The 22,649-nt window shown below is 46.4% G+C and overlaps 1 protein-coding gene and 1 long non-coding RNA gene across 2 annotated transcripts; both read right to left on the bottom strand.

Moving 5' to 3' along the window:
• Positions 1-2,500: 2,500 nt before the first annotated feature.
• gata4 (GATA binding protein 4) lies at positions 2,501-9,622 on the bottom strand. The gene is made up of 6 exons (XM_061811714.1): positions 8,683-9,622; positions 5,586-5,752; positions 4,577-4,702; positions 4,410-4,491; positions 3,595-3,773; positions 2,501-2,643 (listed from the first exon to the last, which is right to left on the bottom strand). Exons 1-6 carry the CDS (start codon positions 9,221-9,223, stop codon positions 2,518-2,520), a joined length of 1,221 nt encoding a protein of 406 aa, XP_061667698.1. The 5' UTR covers positions 9,224-9,622; the 3' UTR covers positions 2,501-2,517.
• Positions 9,623-10,533: 911 nt separating this feature from the next.
• Positions 10,534-22,122, bottom strand: LOC133496997 (uncharacterized). Its single transcript, XR_009793909.1, has 3 exons — positions 21,807-22,122; positions 19,651-19,827; positions 10,534-11,253 (listed from the first exon to the last, which is right to left on the bottom strand). It is a non-coding gene; the product is annotated as an uncharacterized LOC133496997 (long non-coding RNA).
• Positions 22,123-22,649: the final 527 nt, after the last annotated feature.

Below are 22,649 nucleotides of genomic sequence, written 5' to 3'. Positions count from 1 at the left end.
AAGCGGCCAATGAGCGAGCCGAGCCGCTGGTGTGATGTCCCGCCCATTGTTTCGTCACCGCGCTTTGGCTTTTCATTGGCTCTTTATTCTTCCAACCTCTCAGGTGTAATCCTGCCTGGCAACGCATCAAGCAAAAATCCAGAAAAGTGAACGCATTGATGTGATTGGTCCATTTGGAAGAGGAACGCCCCCCCCCCCCAAAAAAAAAAAAGTTGTCAACGAGTTTCCTTTGCCAAACTTCACTTGGCAAGAAAATAATAATAATAATAAAGCACTCAACCAAATGAAAATGCAACAAGTAGATCAAGAAGGTCGGTGTTGGGAGGATGACCTTATAAAAATAGTTATGTAGTTGCCAAAAAAAAAAAAACTGTTGAAACTATAACAATGTTGTAACGGTTTCAACTATGCTCTCAAAGTATTATAATTTATTACATTTGATTACATTTCTTAGGGCTTCTCTTCAATTTTAAGAAACGCAACAACGGGATCTTTCTTCTTTAAAAAAAAGTAGATTAAAACCACACAAACCTTTAAAAACAAATTAAAAAATATGTAATAGACTGCAGCACAAAGTGGCCTTTCCAGGTCATATTTGGAAAAATATGTCACATTTGAGACGACAGCGGAGTGGCAGGTGACCCGAGAGCCAATCACGAGTGTACGTTTGAGGAAGAAATGATGAGTTTTTGCAGCCCTGTTCCAAATCTAACTCTAATTCTAATCACCGATATTTCCAAACACATTTATGATCGAATAACATTTTCTCCCAGAGTTGTAAAATCCCAAATACATTTCATCGACTTTCTTCGGCCAGTCCCGTAACGTCTCATTGAACACTGCACAGGTGAATTATGTACATTCTGCCAGCCAATGAATGAGCATTTATTTGTTTTGTCACAAAACATCACTCGGATAGATAACTGAACAAAGATACATTAACATTATTTGTAGTAAATGCATTTTTTTTTTTCAGACCAAATACGTGAAATTGAATCGTTTCCCAGTTGGTTGGGAATGGCTGACCGAGCAGGATCTGACGCATCCAAATCGTCGAAATAGGTCCACTGTCTCCCCCCCCCCCCCCACGTGTTCTACTGAGAGCTTATTAAATAAGTGTACCCCAACATTTGAGCCAACATCCACAATTTACATTCCAAAAATCAACAAAAAACTCACAACCATACACGTCGCCTCACGTTTGCAATTTGCTCTTTGTGAATTTCCCCATTTATGGATTCCCCCCCCCCCCATCTATCCATTCTGCTCTGAAAATTGTGTCTCAATGCCAAGGAATAATGAACGTTAAAGTGAGGAAGGACGCAACATTGAGTCAGGTCCGATCCCGGTTCCACGCTTTGTGGACATACTGGCCGGTGTCACGGAAGCTTTCTATTTGCGCCACGTCTCGCTCGCGAGGGCAACGCCGCATGGTTGTTGTTGTGACGGCAGTTGGAAGAGGTGGAGCGCGAGATTAAAATCCGACGTCGATAATGATGTGTAATAACGCCTTTATTACACAAGCGCAAATGACAACTTGGCATCGTGCGCTAAGAGGGGAGGCTGCACCTTGTTATAGGTGAGATAACGTTAGTTGGTACATCCCAACATGTCTGCTGGCTTTTGGCACTATAGCCCAAATCCTCATATAAACTGTATGTGTGTGTGTGTCTGTATTTACACATACATACGCGCGTGTGTGTGTGTAATTATATATATTTTTATATATGAGACACTTACAGTGGAGTGGGGCGCCTTTGCATACATGTAAATAAAAGTTGCCGCTTTGGGGTTAAGTACATGCAGCTATACAGTATGGCACATTTACACACACACACACAAAATACTGTACAGTCATTATACACAAGCTCTTAAATGAAATGTTGAGCTCACATAACTGAATGATAATTATCTTGTGCCATTGGAAATAAATACGCAAACAGGATCTGGGCACGTACAGTTGCTATGAAAAGTATTGAAACCCTGTCCAAATTGTGAGAATATTGATCAATTCAATGGTTATCCTTTGGCTGTGAATGACAAGTAATACAAAGTAAGTATGAATCAAAAGTATTCATCATCAACAATATCCGGATGGCGACGATCGATTTCCTCAGAGAGGGTACAAATCATTTCAGACATTGAAACTTTTGGGGCTCATAACAAAGAAAATAAGGAAAATGTTTGGTCTGGTTTTGCCACTTCTTGATCCAAAAATGACGGTTTGACGTAAATCTGGGAATAATAATAATAATCATCATCATTTTGCCACCACTTTAAAAGGATGGAAAAGAATCTTTTGTTGACATTTTTGTGAACCTGAAAAGAAGACGACGACGACGTCGCCCCAGCGAGCGAGCGAGCGAGCGAGCGCAGCTTTGTCAATACTAACCTGGAAATTGACCTCTGACCTGTTGTGTCGCACATTGAACGCAGCCTTGCGTTGATGGCAAACTGTTTTTTGTCCTGCTCATCAGTTTGACCCCCCCCCCCCCACGCCCCCACCCGCCCCCACGTCTAAGCCAGGATGAGGTTGTTCCACGGCTCGGCCTTGGAGCCCGAGGGGCCGCCGTGGCCCCCGGGGGGCATCTTGAGGGCGAGGGCTCCGCCTTGAGTCGTCGTGTAGGCGGGCAGAGATGAGAGCTGTCAGCAAAAGGAAAGCAAAAATGTGAAATTGTTTATTTGTTTGTATTTTTTATGCTAAGAAGCGTCTCCATGGGTGACGTTTTTCAAAATCTCGGCAAAACTGTACAAGAAAGTACAGTGTAGGATTACTGAAATCATTATCTTTCATTAATTAATCATTTTTCCAATTATAATTCACAAAGCATTTTCAATGAAATGCATAATTGTTGACCAAAACAGAATTTGGATTTGATTAACCTACACCTTGAACCAAATGTACTTTGTAAATAACTGTATGATTAAAAGTATTGGGACTGCTGAATGTCCGCCAAAATGTAAATCGTTTTTCCTTGATTGTGACGCGGCGTGGATGACGAAATGAAGTTACGTTGAACGGACAAAATATTGGAAGACCTGCGGCAAACTTTTGCTCAAATACAACAATGGAAACTTGCTGGCAAGTTTTTGGGTGTTTTCTGTGAAATGTATATGAAGTAAAAGTGTGAGGACAGCTGCAGATTACGCCAATCAGACATGTCATCTGAACTCTTAAAAAAAAAAAAAGAAATATGCAGCAAATGAATATACAGATATATTTACAGTAGTAGCAATAGAAATATGCAGTCATAGTAATAATAATAGGGATACAAAGTAAATCATTTCTTTTTTGTCTTTGTTGGTGGAGGAAGAAGCTGCCTATTACTCTTATTTAGGGTGAAAACTTTCCAAGTGCAGTAAGTACTACACCGACTTCAAACCGAAGTATTCGGACACCTGCCTAGGACAAAAACCACGTGCCTCGTGAGGATAAGCGGCTCAGAAAATGCATGGATGGAGTAAATGAGCGAAGAGCGGATAAATCCTTCGAATTGTAAATTTCAAAGCACTTTTCTTACCGAGCAGGATCAGCAATGGACAGAACAGAGTCACAAAATTCATTTTCGCCATCATTTCTGCACGTGCGCATACCTGCACGTGCGCGCCGTTGTGCGCGTACAAGCCGGGAGTCTCCGGTTCCGTCTTGATCTGCCGGACCTCCTCGGACATCGAGGAGGAGGATGAGGAGCAGGAGGAAGAGGAAGAGGAGGAGGCGGGGCCACGGGGGGGCCCGCCGGTCGTCACGGGCGTCCCCTCGTTGCTCAGAGGCCCTGCGGTGAGCGACACGCCCGACGATAATGAACGCACAAGAACACGTTCGGCGCCGGGCTGACGCGAGGACTCGTTTTTTTTTTTTCCCAAAAGTCGCGCACAAAAAATGAAGTCAAATTTGAGACGATACATTTGAGGGGTGGCGACTACCAAGTACACAAAGAGATTCTGTGGCGGTATCAAGCATCAATCTTGAAAATAATCTCGCGTTTAACGGGAGGGTTAAATTCCAGAACGCCCCCGCAATCAGTGAAACAGGGAAAGTAGTGACCACACGTTTGGCGGTATTGATTTCGGTTTGAACACTGAATCAACTTCCCCAGATCCCTTTTAACTGCGATCGTACTCCTAGCGACACTATTTATATTTTGTTCTTTGTATTGTCTTCTAATTTTTCTTTTGCTTTCTTGTAAAGTTTCAGTGTCTTAGTTTAGGAAGCACTTGCCACAAAATTAAAGTTACGGCCAGTACGGAAACTAGATGACCGCGCCACGCAATTATAATGGCTGTTTATTATCTGCGGTTTTTGTCTATCCAAGATCCGGTCTGGTCCCTGACCCTTACACAAAACGCACAAGTCCGCAGTCTGGACGGATTCACATATCCAAGACTGTGACTAATAATTTGAAACTAACCAGTTTGGCTCTTGTTCAGGTTCTTGGGTTTGCGCTTGCGGGTCTGGATCCCCTCTTTTTTCATGGCGAGGGGCCGCGGGACCTGTCAGAACCAGGAGTTGTTATTTTGGGCAGACCGCGAGCAAAACTATAAACGGGCATTTTGTCCGGTTGCGTGCGGTCCTCACCCCGTGCAGTTTCATGTAGAGGCCGCAGGCGTTGCAGACGGGCTCGCCTTCGGCGTTCCGCCGCCACAGGGTGGTGGTGGTGGTGTGACAGTTGGTGCAGGACAGGCCCACCCTCCTGGAGGCCGACTGCAAAACAGCAACACGGCGGATTTCATCTTTTGTGCTTTGGCTTTATCGCAAACGTTCAAGTTCTTCTTCTTCTTTTTTTTTTTTTGGAGTTTGAGTCTGAATCTCAAGTTGCACGCCGTCGGAGTAGTACCGCCACGCGCCCACAACACGCCAGGCTACACTGAGGTCCGACGGGAGGCGGATGAGGTCCCCAACTAAACGCCAGTCATGATTGGTTTTTACCTTGAGTTGTTAGCAATCTTGTAAGATCGCCTTCGATGTGTTACAGCTCTGTTCAGTCGCAATTTTTGGGTGCTTTTTGCATTGCGCATTTTTTTGTTAGCCCGTCTATGGCATCTCATACATGTTAGCACCAAACTAGTGGACGTTTCTCACTAAATGGTTCCGTTTATGATGTATCTTGCCATCCATTTTGTGTCCCGCTTCGCCTCACCCGGGCGTGCTGGAGCCCATCCCAGCTTTTTTTCGGGCGAGAGGCGGGGCACGCCCCGGCCTGGTCGCCGGCCAATCGCAGGGCAACGACCATTCGCAATCGCATTCACACCTACGGGCAATTTTTCGAGTCTTCAATCAACCTGCTGCGCACGTTTTTTGGGAATGTGGGAGGAAAGCGGAGCATCCGCAGAAAAACCACGCAGGACAAAGTCGGGGGCAGGGTTTTGAACCCGCAAGCTCAGAAACGTGAGGCGGATGTGCTAACTCGTCGACCACCTTGCCGCCTTGGTTAAACTTAAGCACGTGGCCACTTTTCCATCTCCTGACAACTATTTTTCCCCAAAGAGCGACGAGCGACTTCAGTTGCTGCTCGCAAACGCAATCCAAGTTCTCCGACTGTCGACTGTCGTGAGCGTGGGAAAGAAGAAATTGGTCAGCCACCCACCAGTCGCCTCTGGGGCTTGATGAGGGGCCTGTTGATGCCGTTCATCTTGTGGTAGAGACCGCAGGCGTTGCACAGGTAGTGGCCCGTGCCGTCCCGCCTCCACAGCGGCGTGGACATGGCGCCGCAGTTGACGCACTCTCGGCCCTCGGCGAAGTCGTCAAACAGGTCTGCAAAAACGCAGAGGATTTCATAATCCATCAACAAGCGGAATTGGAATCGCAAGAGCTGCAGCGACGTTTCAAGAGGACACCGACACCGCAATGCGCACCTGAAGAGCTGACGTGGCATCTGTAAAGCTGACATTTCTTCAAATTAAAATCTTAAAATTGGGGATGTATGTGGCTGTACTCAAAACGAACCAATCATGTTCGATCCAATGTTAAACGGGAGTCAGCACACTTCCGATCAACACCAAATATGTGCAGGTGTTCTAGTTGGCTTTTCCTGCCATTCTTCATAATTCCTTCCGGCGTGCCTCAGGTTCCATAAAAGATTTTTTTGTTTGGGTCCAAAGTCGGGCCCAACGTGTGCGCTGACTCCCGTTTAACAAGCGCTTGAATGCGATTGGCTCATTCTGAAGTTGGAGGCAGGTGACCACTTGAACGTCAGCTTTACAGATGCCACGTCAGCTCTTTAAGACTGTTGTTTTCAATTTGTACTGTGGCGACAAGTGAACGACTTTATCTTGGTTCTTTGTGTTGATTTTGTCTTTGCCATACTCTGCTTGACATTTTGGCTACAATGACGAAAAAAAAAAAAAAAAGAAAGTCTAACCCTAACCCTAACCCTGTGTGTGTAAATACAGATGAAGTTCCAGAGGAAGAAAGGCGTGTGAACCTTCAACCTAGCTTGTGTGTGTGTGTGTGTGGTGGATGTGCAGTGGCGGAGCAGCCCCCCCATCCTTATCTGGCTGATAACCACACGGCTGGAAATAGAGACGCAATGGAAGCTCCGTCGCATTTCGAGACTCGGAGTCACGATTGCTTTTTCTAGGGTGGGGGGGATCGTTCCCACGCAGATAACATGACGTCCAGCCATCTGCAGGAATGGGCAGATCGGACACTGAACCGGCCCAAATCAACGACTGCTATCGATCGTGTATTTCTTCTCGCGATTCGGCGAGATCGCACTCGACGCCGACAGCAAAACAAAGACGAGTCGCGGAAGCTAACCTTGAGCCGCGGAAGCTAACGTAGCCAACACATGGACGCCGCTCGCCGCACAGTCGCTGGTCGCACCGACGCGTGACGGAGAAATGTCAACGTGTCTCCTTATCGCGGCGGCCATTTTAAAAACATCACTTGAGCACGAGGGCAAAAGTCAACGTGGAATTTGTGTCACATCCAGGGAAAGAAAGCTACTTGCTTACAATTTCAAGTTACCACCTTGAAAATGCAATAATAGTGTCACCGTTTCAATTACTCGCTCAAACATATATCACCAATTACCTTTGATGACATTTCCATTGCTCGTTAATTTGGAATAAATTTAAATCCATAGACATATCACCGCACATTGGCTCCACAGTATAATATATATAAAAAAACTGAGAACAAAATATGATGGAATGTAAATTTCAAAACATGATAGCATTATGTCCTAATGACAAACAATATTGCTTAATACGACTACCACAGAATAATAAGACGACCGCTTAATACGGCTACAACAATTTTTTAAAAGTCAGAAATTACCAAAATGAAATTGTTCGAACGTATTCAAAAGGTTTGACCTCACATTTTTAGTAAAAACTCCGAAATTAGACTCCACCACAAGGTGGCGCTTCGAGGTCTTATTTGGAAAAAATATGTCACGTTTGAGACAAGGCAGGCAGACGAGCACAAAGACCAGGGATATTGTTATGAGAAAAAAAAAAAAAAGGGGGGGGGGGAAATTGAGGTTTTGCACCTATTTTTTCAAAACTATAATCATGGACATTTGCAAAAGCAACGAGTTTAATGACACGTTTTCTCCTGGTTTAATGTAACAAATGACATTTACGTCCTTTTCGCAATTAGATGACATAATTAGTGACAGCACTTCCACATTTAATTGTTTATTTTATCAGCTTTTTGTTGATGTGATTTTCGGAGGCTATTTTGTGAGTGATCACAGATCCGATTGGATCAATTGTCTTATCTATTGAACGCAGCACACCGACTTTCTAAGGCGAACATTCAGAGTCCGCATTCTTCCAGATTGGTGTCATTTCATGGCGACAATTCCCATAAGAGATATGAAATCACAGATAGGCCAAAGTTGCACTCTTCTAAAAAAAAAAAAAACAACAGGCCCGCCCCTTTTAAAACGGGGATATTATCGATATATCACATCTACTGTACTGCACGTTATGGACAACACCGAATGTTTTCTACATGTAGTCAAACTTGTTGTATTTATCTGTTTACATGATGCCAGACGATCAACTCAGTTCCAAGTAATGCCTCAAGAAAATTAAATATGTTGCATTTAAAATGTATGACTTTTGCCCCACTTCAACTCCACCATCAAAATTTATATTTTAATGTTCTCCGTTTACTTTGTCGTTTTGCTGTCTTTTGAAAGTGTAAAGAATATAAAGTACGTTTAACATTTTGTAATTATTGACATAGGAGAAATTGTACTAAAAAAAAAAAATCAACTTGCTAGGAATAAGTCGCTAAATTCAAAATGTTCCCTTGCGACAAATAAATGCATGCTTTCGTTTTCATAAATGACAACGCGATCCTACAATTGCTTTGGGCCTGTGGAGAATTTAAATATGAATTCAACCTGTTTTAGTTGGCGTGCTGTTAAAACGAATTTGAAGACATCAATTAAAATTGATGGGAGACTTTCTGGAAGTAAAGGACTTCGTTTTGCTGTCATTAAACATGAAAATAATAACTCATAATTGTTGTCACTTGTTCCACATTGGGAATCATTCAAATGTTTTCGTTCCAAGGAAAAAAAAATCCTTTAAGGTCAAATATCAGTCCATTCGATTTTCAAGGTGTAATTGTGAAATGTTCACACCCAGTCCAAAGACGTTGGCCTATTTGGAGCCGGACGAATTAAAAATTAAAAATAAAAAAAAAAAAAAAAAAGTGGCCCTCACCAATGTTGGAGTGTCGCGCGGCGCTCGCGGGAGCGCCTGCCTGCAGGCCGTGGAGGACCGGGCTGTCGAAGGGGGACGCGGACCACGTCCCGCCCGCATTGCCGCTCACGTACGCCGGGTAAGGGCTGTGGTAGGAGCCGCCGAGGCCCCGGGCGCCGTAGTGCTCTCGGCCGCTGGCCGAAATGCTGAGCGAGCCTCCCCCGTAGGGGGACGAGGCCGCCGCAGCCGCCGCCGCCTGCTCCTTGGCCCCGGAGGACAGAGGCGGGCTGGCCGAGAAGCTGAACCGCGGCGACACCGGGGAGTGGTTATACGAGGGGTCGACCCCCGGCTGAGCCCAGGCGGCGTGGCCGGACGCCGGCGCGCTCGTCTGCGACGCGCCGGGCGTCTGCAGGTAGGACAGCCCGGGGATCATCGGCGCGACCTGCACCCGGGTGCTGGGCACGTAGACAGGCGGGGTGCCCGAGGCCGCGTTGTGGAGGAAGCCGCCGGCCTCGTACGAAGGGTGCCCGTGGTGGTTGGCGCTCATCATTCCCTGGTACATGACGACCTCCGCCTCCCCTGGAAGCTGCACATCCGAGTCGCGCGCGCGGCGCAAATTCGACAGCGGCAATCGGCGAAAGGCTTCCCGATGGAATTCAAGGCGCGCACATCACGTCGTCGACGCGCAAAAACTGGAGCCGCAGCCGCCGCCGTCCGCCCAACAACTCTCGTCAGCGCACGAGAGGAAAGAGGAGGAGGCGTGAAAGACGTCCCTCCGTTCGCATTTGTGCCCCTCTCTCACTCAAACTTCGCACTGTGCTCACTTTGGGGTCTTCCAGGGAGGAAACGACCGCGTTGCGTGAGTTTGTCCAACTTTCAAATTGGTTCCATTTGCAAAGGCAAAATGACCCAATTGCATGATCCGCATAAGGATTCAGTAGTCGGCAACAAGGCAACAATTTATTGTTCCCCCGTCTTGGTGATATTGCTTCCATCTTCAATTTTTTTTTTCTCTATTTTCCAACACGAAATAACAGCAAAGTAAATATATATATATATATATATATATACTAAATTGAAGGTTATTTTTCTCCCTGCATCTTTAAAAAAAAAAAAAAAAAAACTTCGACTTCACGTTTATTTTTTTTCCTCCCCCATGATTTTTACGCAAACAAATACAAGAAGTATTCTTATCACGCATATAATATCCCCTCTTTTTTATACATATATATATAGAGAGAGATGATCTTTTCACCGCAACAAAGTGGAATTTCTGAGCTGCACGCGCATCAGCATCAAGTTCATACTTGGTGTTTTTAAGCGTTCTGCAAACAATATGCGGACATCTTGGGGGGTCGTCCATTTCTCTAAAGATTTCAAATATATATTTATGGCATTATCGAAAGAGTGTCCATGTTATATAAATTGCCTGGGCTAATGTCTTTATATCGATGGCGGCTATACTTCAGCCCGAGTGCGGTTCGGCGCACACGGGGCGATATTGGCAAATGCGGAACTGTTATTAATGTGTAACGAAACACGCTGATAAGATGGCTAATAAGATGTCGGCGTGCCCGAATGCAACAAGTCAATACGATTCCTGGTCCTATCAAACAAAATGTTTTTTCTTTATTATTTTTATTTTTGCGGGGGCGGGGGTTGATTAAACGAATGCACAATTCACAGAAGCCTTTTGTGGTCCCAAACTTTCAGTGCGACCCTCAAATCACGTGACCACCTGCAGCAAGGAACAGTTGACGAAAATAAGAGGCGGAGGATTTTGTGCACGTCCTAGTTTGTGGTTGCACATGGCAGCCGGTACCGCGCGCGCACACACACACACACACACACACACACACAATCCTATTGTCGCCATGTGTGACTCAATCCGAGTTGAACTATTTTAATATTGCGTCTACAAATACAATCCAAGTACATATTTAGTCTTGATCCTGCAACGTCATGATGTTTGCTTATTGGCCAATATAATAATTGGCACTCCTTTTCCATAAACGTGTTCTATACATCAAGTCTTTGAGAAATACCATGGAAAGAGTTAGAAAATGTGGTGACGCGGTTGTCGTGGTTACCAGATTAACTGGAATGTTAAAATGGATAATGCAATCTCCAAACACCTTGTGTTCCAAATCAAAACAATTCAATAAAGCTTACTTGCTAAGAAAACTTGGTCTTAATGTCTAAAGAAAAAAAGAAAAAAGAAAATGTTTTTATATGTGGGGTTGGGGAGGACAAACCCAAATAAAAACAATTGTCCGGGATGTGATCCAGACTAACCTGCAATAGCTGAAAAACATTTGAACATAATTGGAAGCATAAAATGAACACACACAAAAAAAATTACACGCTGCGGAAACGGAGTACGTGCACAGGTATGTGCCTTAAGGGGCGGAGCCCTGGTGGGGGTTACAAGTCTGCCCGTGAGTCTCCGGGTGCGAGCTGTGGCCCAAAGCAGCTCCGGCGCGACTGCGTTCATTGTGTGTGTTTTACTGTTCTCCCGGGGCTCGGCCAACGGCGGCAAAGATCCTCGTCGACCGCGGCTCTCCTCCTTTCCTGCGTGCGAGGGCAAGCGCGCTGTAGAAACATCAGAAAGAAATCTGAAGGAAAAAAACAAAACAAAAAACAAAACAAGCGACAACAATTTGAAAGCGGCTCTCCAAAGAGTCGCCACAAGAATGCCTTCACCAAGCACAAAACGTTCATTTAAATAATCCGCCGCCATCAGAACCACCTTACCTCCCTATACTGGCAGCGTTTAAATTCATGTCAAAGAAAAAAATCCCTGTTTAGGGCTAAATTCAACTGAAAAATGAAAAACAAATTAGACGCGCGCAAGCGATTGTTTCTTCAACCAATCAGATTTCAAAGACCACTTCACAATTCCCTCAGTATGTTTGGTTGCTCACAACAAAACTTGTTCCGGCCAACTTGGACAGCAAAACACGTCTGGAGTGATGTGGAAATATCCAAACATTTCATCTTGGCAATCTCTGCTTCTTAATGACCGTTCCCCCCCCCCCTTTTTTTTTTTTTTAAACAATGCGAACTGTAAACTGAAGCGGTTGATCCACATTGACACTGCCAACTGTTATTTTGCAATTTCGCATGGTGGCGTTAATCATTCCGCAAGTGCAACGCGGCGGTGCTGGCATCCCGTTAAACGTGCACCTCCCTGAGCATCAAAAGTCAGAACTATCGCTTTTGTAAAATCAGAAGTCTTTCCGTCTGGAAATGAGCTTTACGTTCCTGACGGGCTTGCGGCTGGGTTGACAGCTAATTTGTGTTTTTGGGAGCGACGACGTTGCCTTCGGGTCAAGGTAGCGGCGATGTTGTTGAGTGCGCAGGAAATGCAAGTCACAAAGTATGCGAAGCAGGCACCAGGAAAAGCTGTCCCCCCGTCTTGGCTGGCCCAGAGACTCAATCATGTGGGGGGTCACTGACTTACTTTGGCCCCTGTTGCCCCCCTCCCCAGACACAGCGAGGCTACGCTAGACTCCTGGCTCCAGGAAGTGGCCATCACATGATGACGCAGGAAAAGCCGGCAAGCCGACGACGCGTCAATCGCCGCGTGGAGACGGCAACACGTCTTGTGTCAATTTGCTGCTTCAGCTTAAATCTTTTTTTTTTTTTTTTTTCATCTTTTTCTCTTCTCTTATGATCTCACCCGTTTTGCTCGCCCGATCTGATTAGACCAATCATCGCCGGGGTGATAACGATGAAACAGTGCTAATCAATATTAACTCAGTGTGGGCTCGTGTATAGTTGTCAGCTTTCCGCGTGACCGACGTTGTCAATCATTTTTTTTGAATTGTTTATGGTCTTGGTAGTTAAGTCGTTTTTTCATAGGTTCATGCTTGAATTCTACCCGCATCAAAGCGAACCAACTAAGAGCTTGTTGTCAGCGTAGGTTAAAAGTGGAAAAAGACCTTCATTGAGACGATGAACTGAGAAAAAGGGAGAGGAAAAATGAAACAAAGATGAAACGAGCATAACAGTAAACGTAAGCCTCTCTGACAGCGCCAGTCGGAACCGATCTTGTTTCGGATCTCATTGGATCCGGCAGGTCTCCCTAATGTTGTGGCCGATGGGCCTGCCCGTCTTTCGGATCAACACTGTTTGAGCGGCTGAGGTCACGGGGTCACGCCGATGAGAGACAAATTCTCTCGCTTCGCTAACCGGGGCACACACACACATGCAAAAGTGTGCTTTGGAGCAATAATTAACTCCTCAGTCGCAGTTTTTCATTTGTGACAGTCTCGAGTGTCAAAGCGGACGGGCCGTTCGCGCCGGTTGAAGAGCGGCGCAAACATGTGGCGCCGGACGCTCGATTGCGTGCAAAGAGGACGGAATCATGCGCGCCGCCGGACGCCACTGACGCCAAGTTGCACCATTTTACCGACACTAGTAGGTACTGCATCGGAATGTGTTCCACGGGGTTCAAGTCAAGTTCTTCCACACTTTCTTCCAAGCACGCTCTCGAGGGACTCGCGGTTTTTGACAATATATTCCAAGTACGGAACCTGCCAAAAGAAATGGTGCGCTCTCTTCTTTGACCAGGAAGAAAAGGTTGGGACGAGCTGACTTAACCAAAAAAAAAAAAAAAAAAAAAAGAAAAAGCAGACGAGGGCATGCACTCATTGGCTGCAACTACGAGAAAACCCGAGACCAGTTTTGGGTCAGATCTGCGTACATTTGAGAATGCAACATTTATTGTATTTACTGACTTACTTTTTGTTCTTTTTTTTACATAGTGTGTGTACAGTACTTGCTCGATATGCTCGCTGAGATCTTTGTTGTATTTCAAGCTGTTTTTGCGAGCCGTCATTTTAGCATGAAAGGCCGGCAGGTCCCCTCGTGCTGATAAGCGGGAGCCAAAGTCCGCTCGCGAGCGACGGCCTGAGGAAAAAACATGGAACACGCGTACGTATACACCACATTGCAGCGCCGGGGAGCCTTGCGGTCCGATTAGAATCGCTTGAGCATCCCAAACTGAATCAAAATGCCATACAACCCGAAAAGAATTTTTGTAGAATTCACAGAGGGGGAATATTCCTTTTGGCAAATCCATCAGAAGTCAATTTTCTCGACAGAAACGGTGAATGGGAAGAGTGGAGGCCTGCGTGCCGTTTGCACGTGTTCCGGCTCAACGTCAACGGGCGCTAACGTCGTCGATTAACATACTTGAAAAGATGGCGGTTTCCAACCGCAGCTGGTCTGCGACGTAGAACTTTTTATAGCTTGATCAAACTTTTGCTCTCAGACGTGTAAAAAGAATCGTGGCTGCTCAACTAAATTGTCTCCTCATGACAAAATGATGTGGACTGATGAATAAGCGTGTCACACATTTGTAAAACTGCTATTTTGATGAAATGAGAGTGCGCGTCCGGATGCCAGATCGGAATGAAGCACATCACATCGAAATAGTTCAATGCAGGTATCAGATGGAAAAGTTTTCTTTGTTTTGGAAGCCCGAATGCCATCATTTTCAAAAGAACTTCCCAGAACGGAGACGCTGCGTTTCCGTGTTAAAACGTGTCTTTCCACAGCCCGTGACGCGCTCATCCCAGTTCTTGCGTCACCGTGCGCTAACGTGAGCTTCCGCGGGGACACGGGAAAGCGCTTTGTTTGCACGCTGGGGGGCAACTGAGGGGTAACGTTCAGGTTAAGTAAAGGTGAGGTGACGTCATCACAACAATTGGTTTAGCCGTCTGGGAGGGGGTCACGCAGAGTTCAGCAGGTAGGGGCGAGGAGGCGTCAAGATGGCCGCGGCGCAGGCCTCGCCCCAAATTCGCCCCGCCCCTTTTCCCGGAAACGAGGAAGCGCGGGGAGAAAAGGTGGCTCCGGCCACGCAGGGACTGTCAAAACACAAATAGCCGATAACCCTGACAATTGTCCCGCTTGGACAAAGAAAGGAGGGGCAGCGGAGGACAAAGCCGATGGACGGAGTGAGTGGAAAGCCTCGCAGAAAGACAGCGACAACGTCACCGAGGACGACGGCGAAGATGCCACCAGACGAGGAGGAGCAGCGCAAAAACAAAAGAGGCTCCGCTCTCTTATCTGTGTGACGGTCTTATCCGCCGCCGCCGCCGCCTCTGTTAGTGTAACCCCGATTCCCTCCCGGCCCTCCGAAGCCACCCAGAAAATCCACAAGGCCCGCCCCCTTTTTGGCCGCGGCCCCGAGCGGACCCCGTTATCAGCGCGGGGCTGACGTCACGGGGGCCCGCCGGTGCTGGGGCCGGAGACGGACGCTGATAGCGCGGCAGCGGCCGCCTCCGCGCGGGCTGTGGGAACCGCCGACCCGGCCGCCGCGTGCACTCGCGCACGTGCGCACTGGCAAAACACAATGGGGGATTTATCCAAACTGACGTGCTGCTTGCTGCTCAAACGGGCCCAAATCCTGCACATCCACGAGGCCAAAAAAGATGGCGACAATCCCTTCATTTCAGTTGTGCGCTGTGAACACAAAGTGGTCCAACTTCACTTTTTCTGCCCGTATTCCCACTGCGGTGACAACGACTACTTTCACCTTCGATTTTGGGTCTCTACCGTATGCGGACAGGTCCGACACGCATCCCATGCGGGTGCAGCGAGGACGCGCAGGTTACGGCCGTCCGACCTACTAGTCGTCAAAAGCCTGACAAACAGATCGAAACCAACAAAGGAGGACAAATGAAGGTGGCTAAAAGATGACGCGTCGTCAAGACAAAAATACAAGAAAATGCCTCTGTCTTTGGAATTCCCACAAATGCATCACGTTAGGAAGTAAACATGTAAGCCAAACCAACATCATTTTAGGAAACTGCATCTAATTTTCTGACATTTGTGTTTGGTGGTGCGCCGGGAATTTTTTTCTCACGTAAAGTACGACCTTGGCTCGAGTCAGATACGGCTACCGAACTCTGGACTATCTCAAATGGCAGTATTTCAAAAACAGAACAACTGAGTAGTGTATACGAGAAGCGCTCAACTTCAGGGTTTCAAGGAATTCGCACATCATAAATTGAAGCCTGTCGGAAACCTCCCGCAAGACGTGAATCAAAATGCAAACGTGCAAAAGTCAGCCTTCGTGCGCAATTTACAGGGATTGCAGCGCAAGGGCCACTTTTTGTGACCGTCAAGGCAGAATTGCAACGGACAGAACAGCGACAGCGCTGTCACATTATTACTATGATGATGATGATGATGATGATGATGATGGGGGAGAGGGGGGGGCGGGGTCATCGAGTGCAGGTTTGACCTGAGAGGAGGAGCGAAAGGCCATCGGCGGACCAAGTTGGCCGCTTTCACATCATTAGTTGCAGGTGCAGCACTCCCAAACAGAGCAAACACCACCCCACCCCCCCGCCCCGACCCCCCCACGTCCCACCATCCCGCCAACTCCCACGCCCCCGTCTCCACCAAACCCTGCTAATTATCATCGTCAATATCATTTCAGACGCCACCAGATCCGGCCCGGATGTTTCCTTTGGGCTCCGAGCGACAGCACAAGGACGGACGGGCAGGGAAGCGAGTCACCCATCCGTCGCTTGCGCCCATGTTGGGTTCCGCATTCCCCCCCCCCCCCCCCCCTCGGAGAGTGTCAGATTTTTTCGGAGATGGATCTCTCGGATGGGGAGTGGAGACACACTTATCAGTGGCTTGTCCCCGATAAGACGGAGAAGATTTGTAACGCTTGCGCTCGGTCCTACATTGCTGTGTGTGTTGACTTGCTCCCTTTCTCTTTCTCTGACCTCCGCTGGGTCGAGCAAGTGGGAGGAACAAAAGGGTGGCCTTGAGAGACGGACGGCAGAGGGGGGGGGGGGTGAGACCTAGCGTAAGAATCGCCCCCCCCCCCACCCCCAAAAAAGGGAGAAGGTTGTTTTTGCGCTGGCTCGCTCGCTCTCTCTCTCCCTGCCTCAAAGGCCGAAACGGCGGCCTTGAATGCGAGGAACTTCACCATGACGAGGCAGAAAGAAGAACCCGTTTGAGCGCCATCAACAGGTACAAGTCAAATATGACAGCAGTATCCCATGAAGAACAAGGCATTATTCCGTTTCATCGGATCCATGTTGTTTCCCCACATGAACACGCCACATACAGGGGTGTCAAGTTCATTTTTGTTGCGAGCCACGTTGTCGTTACGCTTATATTTCTTGATTGCACTTTTTGTTGACCGGACCTCATTAGTCTTTTTAATTGGTCCAGAGCGATCGCGGTGGTCCAGTCGGGTCTGGCCCCACGCCGGGATTAAGTAAACCCACTGTGTGGAAACACTGAGCAGACCGCTGCAAAAACCGCCAGTCTGGCAAAGGCAACATTGGCGGCAACAAACTTGTCAAAGACGCTCGTTTTGTTTAGCGTGGAAGCGCAAAAACTAAAGAAATTCCCTCGAGCCACCCCCCGCACACAAAACAAAAAAAATATCAACAATAAAGCTGAGAGTTGATGAGGAGGGGAAAAAAATTTGCAAGATCAAAAAAAACTCTCCAGGAGAATAAAGAAATTGCTACAAGAATTTGAAATATTACAATTTTTTTTAAAAAAGACCTAATTTAGCACAAAGATAAAGTCGTAATAAGAGAATAAACTCATCTTGTTATGAGAAGAAAGTCGAAACGTAAGAAGAAAGTTGTAATTTTGCAAGAAAACAGCCGCAATAGATCAGAAATATTTCAATACCAAGAGAATGAAGCAACAATTGCAAGAATTCATCAGCTAAAATACATTTTATATTCCACGAATTCCGTCCAAATGATCTGACGCTAAATACTGAATTCAAAATCTACGGGAAAAAAGTCCTAATTTTCAAAGAATGTCAACAAGCGACTTCTGTGTTTTGATGACGACAACGTTGGAGGAACGTGTCAAGTCGCGCGTCGAACGCTGGGATTGCAACCTCGTTGCGATGACGTCAGCGGCGTCTATTTGATGTTTTTCCTTTCTCCTTTTTCGCGTGACCCCGACACTTGTTGCTACTAAGCACGCGGACTCCCTTCTTTGCACAGCTCTGCCGTCTTGATTCCATCCAGCCAAACTTTGACCTTCGCTTTCAAGTTCCCGTGCGGGGAGTTGGCTTTGTAACGTCGCACCCCGAATGCTAAACATTGGCTGTTTTCCTGGATTTCAACGCGAAACGCAACAATTTCTGGACGCCAACCGTTGTTGTTGTTGTCCGTCCGTCTGCGGCGAGTGCGTGTGTGGCGTCTACAACTCGGCGGAGAATCCATCAAAGCTTATCATTAGAAGTAAACATGACAGAGTGGACAAAATGTCTTGTGTGCCGCCAGGCTCGCTATCTAGTCGCTGGCCGTATCTGTGATGATGGACTGATGTGGCGCTGGCTTGCTCTAAAGCAGAGTCTGAGGGTGGGGGGCGGGGGCGGGGTGTGTGTATGCGTATATATATATATACACACACACATATATATATATATATATATATATATATATATATATATTATATACACACACTCGGTGAGGATCGAAAAGAACACACATTGAGAGTGCACGCTGACGTTACCTTGAACAACGCGAAGGACGGTTACCTCAACCGTGCATGAAAACCTGTCTTGTCATAAACGAGCTCATAAATCTTACTGAAATTTATGGCTGTTATTTATCAGTTGCTGTTTGTCGGGTCGGGGGCGGGGGGGGGTCCTAAAACAGATTATTACTGTACTCAACCAGCCTCTTTTTTTATGGCAGATGAGATCAGAGGAGCGTTAAAGAGCGGGAATGGTCAATTATTAGAAAGGAGCCATTTTTTATTTTTATTTTTTTAGATAAGGCCTGCTGAACATTTACATTAGTTCTTTAATAATGGTTGCATTAATTTTTCAATTTTTTTCCCTAAAACTGGTGAATTAAAACACATTTGTCTCATTCTAAAATCAATTATATTGGTAAAAGAAATGATTGTACATCCACTTTGTGCATTTTATGAAATAATTGGCATCATAATTGAAATGTCATCTAGGACCGATCTGCCTCCAAATTGTATTTTGGATTTTCCTGAGCTCAGCTTCTCTCTTAGCGTTGCGTCCAGTCAGCGTGCTCGTCTACTTGTTACAACACCGCTGATAAGCCGAGTAAACAGCCGTGCACCGTTTGCTCCCATACCGCACTCGTGACCGAGGAGGGGGGGGGGGGGGGAACCCCCGAGGTCCATATCCAGCTTGCGTCCAGCTTTCCTTTTTTTTCCCCTGCACGTTTTTGGTCTCCTTCAGTATCCGCAGTGCAGCTTTAAGAGTTAAAACCCCAACATTGACAACCTTTTGCCAGCTGCTTAGTTCCCGGGTCAGAGGTCACACGCCGCAGTGCCTCTGCTGGCTGGACGGGTTGACAGCGGGTGGAGTGACACTGGATGGTATACAGTAGGGAGGCATTTTGTAAAGCCCCATCTCCATCACTTTCATTCCTCCGTCAGTGTGTGTGCGTGTTATTAGGCAGTAATTAACCTTACGGTGACCCAAGAGTTGCTCTTTCATTCAAATCGCCATCGCGCAACTGTGGCAGGACTGTTAACTTGGATAAAAACATGTCCTTGTGGAATTCTACATTAAAATATCCTTGGCTTGCACGTTTAACTCATTCTTTGACCAAGCTCATCTTGAAATGAATGAAAATGCTATCAATCCATTCCAGCTCTCCCCCAAAAAGTTTTTGTTGTTGTTGTTGTTACACCAATAACTGCATCGACAAATACATCTGTCAAGTATGCTTTTCAACGGGCAGACAAAGAGGGTCTCGCTCAGCTTGAAATGCAAGTTTGCAAACGGCTGTAACGACTAACAGAACCCCGTGGATGGCGGCCTCGCATCATTTTGGATTTGGGATCAGCACAGCTTTTGCGTCGAAGATAAAGATGAGGCGACGGTTATGAGAGAGAAAAAAGGCCAACACGTCGGATGTCACACAAATGTTTAGGCACCTCACACTCAAACAGATTATGTATCAGCAAGACCAGTTACTGATGGTGTGTGGTGGTACTCACGTCTGACTTTGGTGGGGGCAGCGTGTCGATATGTGCCATGTGATTTACTGGCAACCGTTTCAGGGCGCAGTATGCCTTTCGCCCGATGTTAGCTGGCCCTCCTGCGACCCTTGTGAGGATAAGCGGCTCGGACAACGGCATCCACAACAGGATGCGTCGCAGCAGGTAGGAGAAAGTCTGTCGTGAGTGTGAGAAAAAGGGCACAGTCAAAATAAAGCAATGGCGCTTGGTCAAGGAACTGAAACTTGTAATTTGAGGTAGTGGTGACTAAATCCGTAATTGTGATGTGCCCATAATATGTCCACAAAAACTTCTCTCTGTAAACGCAAAATATACTTCCCTTTTTTTTTTTGTTGTTGTTGTTTAGATTTATGGAAAATGGCTGTTAAGGATTTTGAGAGGGGGCCCTTCTTGGGATGAATCACGTGTTTACATTAGTTCGACACATAACTGCTCCCTCTCAAATATTTCTTGTCCTAATTGGCTTGTCGCGCGGCAGCCTGTCAAGTTATGCGTTCATATAAACAAAAAAGTGCCTTGCGCACGTTTTCGCTTCACACGTTTACGTCAGAATGAATTACAAGCCGTCCCACATCCACCATCGATCACCATTTGCGTGACGCGGGCGTTCTCGGGTGTTTGGGTTCGCCGTCTTCCTGCTGCCGCGGCGTACTCGCCGTTATCAGCGGCAGTAGTCTAAGCTGGATGTCTGTGTGACGTCTGGCCAAATTCATTTCAGATCTTCTCAAGGCCTCTCCTAAGTAATCTTTAAGGGCGATATCGGCAATTTATATCAGCAGCAGTTTTGCAAAACATCTACTCAAATTCAAACAAAAAGAAGGCCCAGCTTCACCACGGTACACCCAAACTGGCCAAATTGGAGCATTTACCCTCTCTTGCCATCAACCTGGGCAAATGCTCAGAAAAATTGGCCTCCTTTGCAGGGCGTGTTAACAGTGATCACCCCCCCCCCCCCGCCCCCCCTCAATTTCTACCTCGATGTTTCGACAGTGACTCGACAGTTGTTTTCATGGTGCCAGAGTTAGGAGTAGCTCAATTCTGGAAATTCCAGAAACCACCTAACGGTACGTGCCGAATCCTGAGAGCCATGCTCGGAAGGTCTCAAAAGAACGCAAAAAGAAGCTCCTAGAGCATTTTTCCAATTTTAAAGGAGTTTAAGAACAACAACGCATTTTATTTGTTGAAAAAAAAATCGCCATTTCAAATGCGTTTGGCATACAGTCAAAAGCATATGGCTAGCATGGACGCCCGCTAGCGAGAACCTGAGCCGCACTGTAATTGTTTACGGAGTAAATTGGTGACTAGAACACGTCAAGGAACACACAAGTAACTTTTTCCTGTCGCTTATCTAGTATGTTCCGTGTGGGAACTTGGGACGTCTCTGTACTGTCACAAAAATAATTTTTTTTTATTTTTATTAGCTGCCGTCCAATGATCCTCTTTTTGGGACTCGACCACCAGTTGAGGATCACTGCTTGACAAGATATGACCAATGATACACCACAAATTGTATGTGCGAGTTTTCAGTAATTATTTGGTTATTTTGGTGACTGTCTTGTAAATGAGTGACATTTTGACAGCTGGAGAGGTGCCAAATGAGACCCAGAGCCACGGGATCGGTGCCAACATAAACCCGTCTCCCATCCTAAAAAACACCCCCATCATCCTTTGCACCAAACAGGGTACAGGAAGAAGAAGGAGTCAGCATGGGCCGGAGGAGGAGCAGGGGAGGGGGGGGGGACTCACCGGCGCCAAGCCGATCCCTACAAGAACTTATCTCTTGACTCTCACGACGATAGCGGTCGTCAAAAATAACATTCAGACAGCGACTGGTTAAAAGGTCCAATCAAAAGACACCCTGCTTGGCCATTGTTGCCTTTAAAGAGATAAAAAAAAAACACTTCACGGCACGAAAAAAAGGATCGTTCACATCCTTCTATACAATATGTAAATATGTGTAAATACAAGAAAACCTGAAGCTCTCTAATGTTGCATTGGGAAAACCGAAATTTGTCCAAGGGCGCCCTCTGGCGATGGCTCGGAGCATGTACGCGACTCGCATAGCTGAAGACCACCATGTCGGCTTCCCAACACAGCAAGAAAATCGCGTATTTGCCAGACTGCATTTTGCTCACATTTTTCCACGGCGTCGTTGACCACAGTAGAGGTCTGTGAAAATGACCACAAGCAGTATTATCCGAAGTATTTGTCGCCATTGAAACAGGACTTAAGCACCTTGGTCAATGCGGTGTGGCGAATCGTGAGTCAGCTCCGTTACTTTTGCTTTGACCGAGCACAGCTGCAACATCTTGTCATTCACATTAAAAATGGTCCAAGGTTGGTAATGTTGAACTTATAATATCCCGAACACAGAATCTTACTTCTTAGCAAAGGAATGGACCTGTCAAAGTGGCTTCGTTGCTTTCTTCCACTTCCGCATTCTACCCGCTCTTATTTACTCGTCCACGATTGGTCAAATCTGTGACACCTCTGCACTGATTGGGTTAATGAACGTGACGTCACGTTGCTGCTCGGTTTCATTCAGGTCATTGAAAATAATATACAGTCTACAATTTTTTTCTAAATTAAAAAGTATGCATTATATTAGTTCACAAAACGAACCATACAACAAGCCCACACCCAAAATCAGGGTTCAAAGCACAAAATCAACAAAACGAGAATTTTACCCAAAGATATCTGACACATCAACTCAAAGAACATTGACTGCAAATTAACGAGACTTTTGCTGTTGCCTTACAGAGAAAGATCCGACGTCACATCGGGAATTAAAATCGTAAATCGTAAAAATGTGCTTTCACACACGGTACGTCGATGATAAGGCTGAGTACGAGTTGGTGAGGTCACGGACGCGGGCGCACATCTGCACGGCGCTTTCTTGAACCCGGCTGCATCTTGACTCAACGCGTCTCCCCATGGAGAAGTCGCCTTTGCGGCGAGTTTGAGGAGCTGCAATGAAC

Source organism: Syngnathoides biaculeatus, chromosome 23 (genome assembly GCF_019802595.1).
Source record: "Syngnathoides biaculeatus isolate LvHL_M chromosome 23, ASM1980259v1, whole genome shotgun sequence".
NCBI lineage: Eukaryota > Metazoa > Chordata > Actinopteri > Syngnathiformes > Syngnathidae > Syngnathoides > Syngnathoides biaculeatus.
The sequence above is the reverse complement of the archived record's forward strand: the minus strand, read 5'-3'. Positions and strand labels throughout refer to the sequence as shown.